This window comes from Cupressus sempervirens, chromosome 6 (assembly GCF_028749045.1).
Source record: "Cupressus sempervirens isolate cs-2001-9-10 chromosome 6, ASM2874904v1, whole genome shotgun sequence".
Taxonomy (NCBI): Eukaryota; Viridiplantae; Streptophyta; class Pinopsida; order Cupressales; family Cupressaceae; genus Cupressus; species Cupressus sempervirens.
This window is the reverse complement of record NC_143123.1, coordinates 629,488,309-629,500,559: the sequence shown is the minus strand read 5'-3', so window position 1 is coordinate 629,500,559 and position 12,251 is coordinate 629,488,309. Positions and strand designations below refer to the sequence as shown.

Here is a 12,251-nt window from a genome sequence, read left to right as displayed (position 1 = left end):
TGCATGATTAAAAAATTGAATACTAGGTAGCTAAAGAAGTCCCCCAACTGTATTTGGACTAAGCACCTCTAAGTAGTGTAAAGTGGTTACGAATCCCAAACCTTTTCATTTTACTTGATTTTTTCATTAATCAAGTCCTTCCTATTGTACTCATTAATACATCTAGACATGCCTAATTTAAGATGTTCATGCTTTGTGAGAAATGAAAAGCCTTCTACATCTCTTATAGTTTAGTCTTTTTGTGTAATCTACTTGTGAATGGATCCTTGATTCTTTCTACCCATTTAAGTTTAAAGCCTCTATTGAACATAATATCCTTATGAGTAGTAGGGCCTACTCTCCATCTAGTTCTCCCAAGTATGACATGCTTTTAGATTAGAAATCATTGTACATCTCTTCTTGTTTATTTTTCTAGTGCAAACTACTAGGCAATCGATCCAAATAATTTACTTTGCATAAGGTCTTCATGAATAGTGGGAGCAAGTCTCCATCATCAAGATGCAAACATAATGAAAGAGTAACAATTTAGTTGCATATAGTCCTCATGAATAGTGGAGTCAAGTATCCATAGTCAAGATGTTTGTTGTTTCATAATGTTTGCTCTCTAACATTCTCATGATGGAACATGAAATGTGACACTAAATGTTGATGCAAAAAAACCTTACACAATCAAATTCCGAAGTTGTTTGGTTCTAAATGAGCACACCATAGATCAAGTCTTGTTGACTACAAAGGCCCCTACACCTTGAAAAACCGAAAGAAACAATGAAAAATTTCATGGGAACAACCCTTGCTCAAAATTAAGCGTAAATGACACCTAAGCAATCACATGAGAACATAGTAACCCTGGGGAGCGAGAAGAGGTGGGGCGCTTGTTTGCCCAACATGTGGACGGTATTCGTTCTCACGTCACCTCAACCGTGACGTAGAATTTAACGTGAAACCAAAAACTGAGTTGAGGGAGTGGGGCATGGGACCCACCACCCTCCTCTTTTAAAACATTTGTTAGCGTACAAGATAAGGGAGATACGCCCCCATTCCATCATCCCCAATTGGCCCACGCCATCCGATTGCAAATTAATTCACAAAGCAAAAGCCGCCGCTTTACGCGGTCAACCCCTCAACCCTCCCTCAAAAGCCCGCGCCCTTTTCCCTTGTTTTTCCACCCAATCATTTTCGTCGAAACCAGGTCTCCACATCGAATCCCGCCCCGACTAACTGCTTTTTCCTGGGCTGCCATTGTTGTGTTTTTTTTTTACCTCGGAGGAACAATTAATTGTGTTTGATTGATATCTCCATGTTGGGCAGAGGTGCCTGATCTGCAGAGGCGAGGGATTGTAGAGAGTGTGATCAAAATCATGGCTTCTCATGGTAATCCGGAAGTTCAAGAGGTGATTTACCCGGATTCCGTGAGTTCCTGGGGAGGCGAATCTGAGGAGGGCGCTGGTGCTCCTCGCGTGAGGTTTATGTGCAGCTATGGCGGACGAATTCTTCCCCGGCCGCATGATAACCAGCTGCGCTACGTTGGCGGCGAGACTCGTATCGTGGCCGTGAGTCGCCATATCTCGTACTCGTTGCTAAGCTCCAAGCTCTCCAAGCTCTGCGGAAGCAACGTTTCTCTGAAGTACCAGCTCCCAAATGAGGATCTTGATGCACTCATTTCTGTTACTACGGAGGAGGATTTGGATAATATGATGGAGGAATACGATCGGCTCGTGGTGAAATCTTCGTCTTCGTCTTCGCCGAGGCTGAGGCTGTTCTTGTTTCCGGCCAAGCTGGAGAACGCTACGAGCCTGGGGTCTCTGCTCGAGGGATCGAAGAGGGAGCACTGGTTTGTCGATGCGCTCAACGGCGTGCCGATCCTGTCGCGCGGAAGGTCTGAGGTTTCGTCCCTGGCGTCGGATGTGCCGGATTACTTGTTCGGGCTGGATAATCTCGAGGATTGGGACCGGGACGAGAGGGCTTCTTTGAAGCCTGCCACGCCGGCGAATCGGAAGAGCCGCCTGAATCTGAACTCGCAGACACCGGAGGTGCACTCTGCGCCGGGGTCTCCCATGCCGGAATCTTCTCCATACGGTTCCACTTCCTCCGCGCCTCCTTGTATCGACTCTGGAATAGAAAATTTGCCGCAGCCCGTGAAGGTACTCTCTGTACGATCTGTTGTTTTTTGGTGAATTTTGAGCGCAAAAGCATCGAATTTGAGTGGATCTGAGTTGTTTTTGGGATAATTGACCAACAGCTGTGCTGCTGTTAACAGCTGGAAAGCTAAATCGCCGAGTTTTAACTTCTTTAATGGATCCAAATTTTAGAATCTTTTGCTGTTTTTAACAAATTATTTTGATGACTCTGATATTTCTGAGAAATGCTTAGCTTCGTAGTCTGGTCTTAAAAACCCTTAATTAAAGAGTAAAATTAGTTTTCCAGTTGCAGAATACGTCTATAGGTTTGAAAAGTTGAGCCGTTGAGAAGACTCTGGAGTTTTCTATAGTAAGGTTATTTGTTAAGCCTTACGGATTGCAGAGAAAATTTAGCCTTATGCATAGTTGTGCCGTCGAACGCATATAAATTACAATTCAAGATTGTTTTTCCGCGATCTCAGCATCAAGTTTGCCGTCAGCTTTTTACTCTCGCTTTTGCTGCAGATTATTTTGATGATTTATTTTGTCAGGTTTGATGATATTTCTGAGAAATGTTCGACAACATGAAAATTTTAGAGCAAAGATTTTAAGTTTTTAATTGCAAATGCTCCGCAAGCTTGAAAAATTGAGCTGTGGAGAAGAATGCGGAACGTCCCCTACTAAGCTCATTAGCAAAGCCCTATACATATTAAAGCCGTTGAACGCACATGCATTACAATTTCTAGGTTGTTGTTCCAAATATTACAGAAATCTAAATTACACAAGGCTTCCAATTAAGCAAGCTGTCTCAAAGTCGTGTTTACCGTCAGCTTCAGGTTAAATGCTCTGATGCTCTCTGAATCCCTCGCGATCAATTTGTGGAAAGATAATGAAGAAGCTGCGGAAACAATCCTGAAACCGTAAAAGAATTTGAAGCTGTGAAAGAAGAAGAATAAATCTAGAATAATCATTTCCCTTTATGCACCATTTCGTCAAGCTTCCTTTCATGCGATTTATTTGCAATCAACAGAAATAGTAACTGAGACGTGTGTTTAATGAATGTTGCAGCGCGAAGGATTCGAACGCCCGACGTCGGACATACCGGAGGAAATGGAAACACTCCCGGCACCTTTGGGCGCGGCGGTGCCGCAGGAGATCGGGCTTCGAACTCAGGATCCCCGGCTGGTTTTCGAAGATCACATGACCAAAATGATTTTCAAGACCGAGACGGCCATGAACAAGAATCTGCCCGAGGGTTTAACAAAGGATTTCAAACAATTGCAGATCTCCCGAGAACATTCAGAATCTTTCGAAGCCGCGCCTGAAAGCCAGCCGGCGGCAATCAATCCAGCCGCGAAATCGCCGCCGCCGATCAAATCAGAGAACAACGCCGCTCAAGCAGACGCTGCCACAATCCGGCGAGAAGGTAGCTCATCGAGTGTGGCAAGCATTAGGCCGGAGGGCAGCGGTTCGAATCTCTCTGCCTCCGGCGAGGATCCCAGAAATCCACAGCAAGAAAGAAACAAGCCAATTCCGCCGGAGCTCCGGCAAGACGAGATCTACAAACCCTCGCCGGAGATGTTGATGCAGCAGCAGCAACAACAACAACAACAATATGTTGCCCAAGAGCAGCACTACGTGGAATACACGCAGGCCCCTCAGTATGTCCACGCTGGCCAAATGCCACCTGCAACATACTGGCAAATGCACGATGACGCGGCAGTTCCCATGTACTTCGTTCCCTCAGGAGCACCGTCACCATCCCCTGTTCCCCTTCCACGTCAGCAGCCTGCATACATGCCCGTCCAGCGAATCCCTGCATCCGTTGCTTACGCGGCTCCAGGTCAGCCAGTACTGCCACCTGGACACCTCGCACACAACAATTCAGGGGTCACTTCTTCCGCCTACCCTCCAAAAACGGCCGGAAAGATCCCAGTGTACAGGGGACCTTCTAGGGCAGCTACGCCTGATCCGAGGATCATGATGAGACCTCCGGTTATACCTTCATCTGATCAGTACGGCTACGCTTATGAAACTGCAAACCCTAACCCTAACGCCATTGCTCAGCAGATGTATTATACTCAAAAGGCCACGCTCATGACCCCTCCGTACCAAGGCGTAATGGCTGTTCCTCCCGTTACTGTGGATCTCCAGGCTGCACCGGAGAGAATGGTGGAGGGCCAAAAGTCGAACAGAGTTTCTCAGTCTCTATGAGTTTCAAGATTCGTCGGATTACGGACATTAGGGTTTTCACAGTCTGTTGATGAACTTGAGCACTTCTGTATCATCAGATCTTCTTCATTTCTTTTCTTTTTCTTGTCTGGAATTGTATTATCTAGTGAGGGCCAAAACCCTTGGAGTTTCTGTGGCCATGTTTACAATGTAATCTCGTGACAGGAGTGTGTGAATAGCTTTCAAGTTTTGAATATAATTTAATTAAAAAAACAAAAATGTGAACATTTTGTACAGAACTCAGAGCCTTGCTGCAAATAGCAACCGATTTGGGAATTTATTACTAGCTGGCATGTTTTCTGTTTAGGCTGCAGTACTGTGTTGTTTTTCCAACGTTCGGAATTGAAATTTGTGAAAATGAGATCAAGATTAGACAGTTTATATTCGAATTTCGTTTGTGTTTGGTACTTAAAAAGCAAATATTTTTCTCCGGAATCTCACTGCAAACTAAAATGATGTTTACAATTAACCCGGATAAAATTGACCTGGTATAGAATGGGCAGAAACAGCAATAATTAAATCTATTCAGAGGAACTGTAACAGGTTATATGTCCGCTTCCCAGCTACCGTGAAAGGTTTTTGGGATTGATACCTTCGAAAATTTAAAAATTGGGGATGCAACTTCTTTATAGAGTTTTTCGTAGCCGAGTGGAATATTGAGAAGTGGACAAAATATTTGGAAATTAATATTTCAGAGAATATTGATCTATTTCCCATACTATATTTGCGTTATTATTGATTATTGTGGAGATTAAATTTGTAATTCAAAATTCCGAATAAAAAAAATTCCTGACAAATCCATTTATAAGAATAAGAATAAACATAGTTATTTGTAGCATGTGACCAACATTGTTGTAGTTTTAAGATGATTTGATTATAATAGGAGAAAAAATAGTGCAATCATTTAAATTAGAAAAATTTGATTATTAATTAAGGGTTGTATTTGGAATAATGTAAATCTTTTTGAGAAAAGGAAATCAAGTTCTATCATATAATTTAATTGGTGTTTAAAATCATTATAATTATTTGTATTGAATTGGAACTACTTTAGAGGAGTTACACATATCTACTATAGTTTACTATAACTAGTCATGTGTAATAATAATAATAAATATTTATATATAATAATAATAACTTTTAAGAACTTGGAATATATTTGAATTTTCTTTGTCATAAATCATTACCTTAAGGGGGAGACCAGAGACCAAAATCTTGTATTATTGGCTTCTAGCCATTCCAAGCAACTTTAATATTCCAAGTTAATTTGAAAATATGTTACTACACATTCAAATTCATATTAATATTTTTCTCTAGCCCAAGTATTGTATATTAAATTGAAAATATAATAGGATGGAGAAATGTTTCAACCTAGCCATGTTTCTAGCTTAGAGAAGATGTCATGACACTACACTAAGAATTTCAAATTGAGGTTAGAACTATATAATAGTAGAATTCCCTCTATATAAAGAAAGATAATGCATAAATCTTGTTCCAAAAGATAATTTACCAAATCACAATAGACAAAAATACAAACTTTGTATTGAATGACGACTTCAATTTTATATACTACTAATAGCATAATATACAAAATCAAGCATAATATACAAAAACACTATTATTGTCTTATAAGAGCAAATGTGAGTTATAACAAAAGAGCTATTAAGCCCCAAAAAATCAAGGTAGCATATTAAAAAATTATTATAAACAACTAACTAAATTTGCAAATAATGTAATAACACACAAAATACAACCACAACCATTTTTTAAATGAGGAATATAAATGTTTTGAATATTTGTACACTAAAAAAATAAACTATGCTAAATGTATTCAATAAGTATAAACACCATGGTGATGCAACCTCCTTACCACTTCTAAATATAGTTAAATAAACCGATCTTTCTAAGGTAGGTACCCTTATAAAAGATTGATATTTTGTGAGAAGTATAAATGTTTCAAATAATCATACATTAAGAAGTTCAATTGTACTAAATGTGTTAAATATGCATAAATATTACTATATTCCATCAAAATTAAGTAAATCAATCTTCCTACTATTATTTCTAAATAATCTATTAATAACATATTGAAAATAGATTTAAAAATATAAGAGATTAGAGTTGTGACCTTAATATAAGAGTTTTACATCTTCTTAATAAAATTTTTAATGTAATAATTAACTCAAAATACACAATTCAGTCCTACATGTAACTCATTAGACTATGGTCCTTGGTTCAAGAGTGAAAACTAGTTAAACAAAAGAAAATCAAGATTTACCCACTAGATTTACTCATTACACTATGGTCTATAATTTCTCAAAAACTATGAATTTTGTGTTCTATGTAGTCATTGTCAAACAAGGATGTCTTATTAACTTACAATCTCAAAATCTTAATTAAAATGGATATCTATTATGTTGGGGCCTAGCAATATCCAAGGCTACTACAACAAATAGGAAAAATCTGAAATAAATTTAAAAAATCTTATAGAATCAATGAAGTGTCAATAGTCATTGCTCATAATTTGTGAAGGCACTACTTGATTTTTTAGACTCATACCAACAAAAGTCCCTTTTGAAAAGTAAGCACGCAACACCACCACCAAAATGGATAGTAAAATTCCTTTAGGATAACAACATCACCATCATGAGAAGAACATGATCATTCTTGCTATTGAACCAACAAGAGCTTTGTCAACACTAAACATAGCCTTATTTGGATTATTTGGTTCAGTCCCTATCAAAGATATCACAATGCAATATCCAAAGAACCATCTATTGTCTCCCTTGCAACTAGTTTAAAGAAACAATATCCAAAGAACCATCTATTATCTACCTTGGAACTAGTTTAAAGAAACAATTTGGTACACACTACACAAGTTGCACACTTTCTTCTAAAAAATATGAGGAAAAATAGAAGTATGCATAGACCCATAAGGAATATGGCCCAAGATCAAAGCAATAAATTGGTTCATGTTCTAGTCGCGAAGAAACATAATTTTGATTAAACCAATTTGACATTGGAAGAGAAGACACAACTTGAGATGTATTCCTCAACCCTTTGAAAGAAAATTTAATGCATTTTCAGTGTTTTAGAACATAAAACCTAAAGAGACCTATCTAATCAAAGCACCATTTTCCCCTATTTATTTTGTGAGGCTTTAGACCCTTCCTTGCTCATTTTGTGAAAGTGCTAGAACAAGTCGACTAAAAAATTTAATAAAAATAATTGAAAACAACCTTCAAGATTAAGTTCTCGTTTTTAATGCATAAAGATAAAATGTCATATTTAAACAAGGTAGATCCAGTAATATATGCTTAAAAATCTATATACGCAATTTGATTTTTCTTAACCCTAGACAACAACCAAACAAAACTCAATTTACACTTTGTAACTCTTACATATAGCAACTCATCACTCCTTATAAAGATATATTACCAACGACTATTACCAAATAACCAAAATAACTAATTATGAAAACTTATATTAATGTTGATTACCCAATATATCACTATATGAAATAAATAAAAATTTAGAATGATATCTCCAATGGCATGTTATCTATATGAACCCTAAACTTCACTAGGTTCAAGGGAATCCAATCCAAGACCTTTCTTCAAGCCATCTGTTTTTCAAAGATCCATGCCTTACTCTTAATTTTCAAGGGCAACACTTTCCTTCAAGCTACTTTCTTGCTAAGATCTCAATATACTGCTTTAGTTGTGATGGTTGGAAAGATTATTCTATCATAAGATACTAGGTATATTTTTACACTGGACATTTTCAATTAGAGTGATGACATAGACGCTACAACTAACAGCGAAACAGTCTTCTTCAAAACCCCTAAAATGGTTGTCTTGTTCGTTGACGAAAAATTGTTGAATTGGCACACCATAATAAGTTCAATTTGTTGCAGGTACTGATACTTTGTTTTATAGCTAAAACCATTCAACTTTAGTATTTTTGTTTTGGCATTTTTTTAGATTAAATTTTCTATTTGGGAAATTTTCCAAATATGATTTGTCGTCTCGCAGATCCTTCGTCATGGTCGGTGATAAAATATTCCTCCATTTTATTAGGTGATAAAATATTCCTCCATTTTATTAGGTGAAACGCATCGGTCAAATTGATATTCATCCCAACTGTATTTTGTCATGTTCTTGAAAATTAGAATTTGATTTTCAATGGAAGTTATAATTTCATCTCAATGGTAAGCTTTTATCCTCTGGTAACCCTTATTTTCCAAATTTACTATGATTGGTTGGAGGCATTGTGGTACCGTCATTAATAAAATAAAATCTTGTATTGTCATTATAAGATTTTGTTGGCCTTTCATGTATTGTAGAAAAATAAGATGGTCATTCATGCGTGTCTTTGTATGGTTGTCTTTGAGCCACCTTGAGAGATAACTTCTAAACATGAAAGGGGATATAGCTTTGAGGAATTTAAATTCATATCACTGTTATAAAGATTAGGTCAAGTATGTTTTGTTTAGTTGCATCCATAAAAAAAGGTTTTATATAGGGTTTAAGTGTTTCTAGATTAAAACTTCAATACATAATTGTTTTTTCCTGCACTATTAGGATTTGGATTTATTTATTTTTATTTTTAAAGTTGAAAAAAAACTTTCAGAGAAATGTTCTTTTTGGTTCTTTTGAGGGATATCTCGGAGTCTGTTTTAGAGTTTTTGGAGAAAGGATGATGAGTTATAAAGAGCTTGAAGTCCTTTTGTTTGTTGTGTCTTATGTTTTACAGAAGTAAATTTCCTTTTAATTTCTTCTTCAATCTTGTGTTTCGTTCTTTGTGCCTAATCTTTAATTTAAGTAAAAGTATTTAGATATGTCAAACTTTATTTTTAATTATGTTCTTCTATTTATAGAAAATTTCAAATTATAAGTCACGAGAATGACTTTTCAAAATAAGAACTCTCATAAAATTTGTAAATGTATGTATTGTTTTTAGTTTCAATTTTCTATATGTTTGTAATAATAACAGAGAAAATATGAGCAAGAAAATCATAAATAATGACAATGACATATTGCAAATGATAAACTAATGACTTGAACAATGATAAAGTTTATTGTTAATCAATATTGTATCGAAGTTTCAAACTGATCAGGTGTTGAATTAAGCTTGATAAACAATAAGCTCATAACCAAATTAAAAAACTTAAGCAAAAAATAAAAATCTTAATCAATGTCCTCAGCTATCATGCTCTCCACCACATACCCCTCCAACCTTGAAAATACTATTTATTTATTTTAAATACAAAGAAATATTATCTATTTATTTATATTCAATTTATCATATATTAATAAAATGATCATAAGTTTGTAGCTACTTATAATATTATAAATAATTTTTTAATTTAAGTAAAACCATATTTATTCTTTTAAATACAAAGAAATATTATTTAATTATTTATATTCAATTTATCATATATTAATAAAAATTTAATAAATGTACACTTATTTTGGTAAAAGGTAATAGAAAAAATAAATTAAAATAATTATTAAAAAATATATTATATATTAAAAATATTTCTTGTATTATTTGTAAGATACACCGTTGTTCATAAGTTGAATCTATAGTTAAAATTTTATTGTAAATAGTGAAAATAAATTATAATTAATAAAATCTCAAGTATAGTTATAAATAAATAAATAAGTAGAATAGTTTAATTTTTTTTAAAATTGCAGTGGATATTTATTTCCAAATTAAATAGTTTGGAAGCAGAAATTTCAACCTAATCATAGTTCAAAATGGAAATTTTAACTAAAAGTTATCAATGTATGGATTTAATAAAAAAAAAATTAAAGATATTAGCTGAAATATAATTATAAGTTTTATATTTAACAAGTGTCACTTTAACTCCCTTTTTAAACATGAATCTAGTATAAAAGATTGCAATATGAAGAACCTCCATAAAAATTGTATTATGAATAATATAATAGTTTAATTGATATTGAAAAATATATTATTTTATTCAAATTCATTTGTTTTTTATTACATTTTTAATTTTAAAAAAATAGATGTAGAAATAATTTATTTTCAGCTTCATTTTTGTTTGGCTCAAATAAGATATGTATATTTTAATTCTTTTGAAAGATTTTATTTTGTTAAAAGTCAAAATTTTATCTATTAAATCATTATGATAATTTATTTTGTTATAAAATTAATATACAATTTATTGATTTTAGAAGCAATCTTTATTTACAATATTTAAAAAAAAAATTCAATAATCGATTGATCAAAAAAAGGATAAGTACAAAATCATAATAGGGGAGACAAGCCTCAACCACCAAATTCAACCATCAAGTTCAACTGAAAACCATAGACAACTAACTTGCACAATATGTAACAATTTTACAAGAATACAAAAAAGAAAGAGAGGAACTAATCTAGAATAGCATCATGGTCTTCAATCCAGGTAGTCCAACCATGCTCTCCTTCCATCCAAACCACTTTCTTCCTCTCAAGAATATGAGCAAAGAAATCCAATCTGTCAACAAAAGGGCCTCTAGTATCCCTTATTTCCTTAAGCAATTACTTAGGGGCTTCCTCGAAAGCAGCCTGATCATTGACAATGTTGGCCCATTCCAGCCCATGTTTCATTTCGTGCCCATCATGCAGGAACCTTTTCAGCTTATCTTTCTCAAATTTCATAATGCAACACACCTACGAAACAATCTTAAATCGTATGAGTTTCAATTGAAACAAAGTAAGGGATCTACCAATGTCTTGGAATTTTTCCTCATTCCTATATTTCTAGATAAACCAAAGAATGTGAGAGGAGAGAATATTCCAAAAGAAATTAGCATCCTTTTTGAGACCAGAAATGTATCCAAGAATAATATCCATAGTAGAGACATGATTAGTAATAATTATTCCAAAAAATTTCCAAATAATCCTAGCAAACTGACAAGTAAAGAAAATATGTCTTAAACTTTCAGGAGTCCTGCATATAGAACAAGAGTTAGCATCACCAATTTGATTCTTAATAGGAAGTCTATCAAGAAGAAGCTGCCATTTTAAATGCACTATTTTGGGAGGAATAGGAGATTTCCAGAATATGTCAAGAACTTTTTGCCATTCAAGAAAATCTAAATTCATATACCAAATGGAATTCAATTGTGAAAGAATGTAATTATCTTTATTAAGAACTTTATAAATATCCTTAGCTTTGATATTATGCAAGATGGAACCATCATCCTAGCAAAAGGATAAGAATTTGTGGGAATCCACATCACATCTATGAGGCAGATTGAATGGGTTGCAGGCATTATAAATCAAATTATAAGTATGCTTGTGGGAGTCAGGAAGATTAAACTTAAGTCTAATATCCTGCCAACTGGCAAGATTATCATTTTCTAGAATATCAATGAAACTCTTAATACCAAGATTGTTCCAATACTTAGAAGAACACCCTTGAGTCAGGGCAAGAGGTTTGCCATTGTGCTTCAAATTCCACCAGATGGAACATTCACCATGAATTGAGTTATTACTATCAAAATTAGAATTATAAATAAAGCCCCTCACAAGCTCCCAAGCCTTCCAGATAGACTTAAAGACCAGGGAACCTTGGACAGGGACGAAGAACATCCCTGCAACAAGATCAGCAAAAGGAAGATTCTTCCAATACTTAGCTTGCTTAGGGAAGCCGGAATGAATATTATGTCTCAGAAGAATTTTCCAAGGCTCCTATCCATCAAGGGCCTGAAAAATCCATTTAGCAGCAAGAGAGACCCCTTGAATCCTGAGGTCTTTGAGGCCTAATCCACCTAACCTCTTATCAATGTGACACCAACTCCATCTAACAACATGGTTTTTCCTATTCCCTTTACCATCAGACTATACGAAACTCCTAATGGCCTTCTGAATTTCAAAAAGTTGGTAATTGCTAAA

General features: G+C 34.9%; 1 protein-coding gene across 1 annotated transcript; it reads left to right on the top strand.

Annotated features, from left to right (window-relative positions):
- Positions 1–1,044: 1,044 nt before the first annotated feature.
- Positions 1,045–4,588, top strand: LOC149553805 (uncharacterized). Its single transcript, XM_089789165.1, has 2 exons — positions 1,045–2,141; positions 3,186–4,588. The coding sequence occupies exons 1-2, from the start codon at positions 1,359–1,361 to the stop codon at positions 4,329–4,331; spliced, it is 1,929 nt and encodes a 642-aa protein (XP_089645291.1). The 5' UTR covers positions 1,045–1,358; the 3' UTR covers positions 4,332–4,588.
- Positions 4,589–12,251: the final 7,663 nt, after the last annotated feature.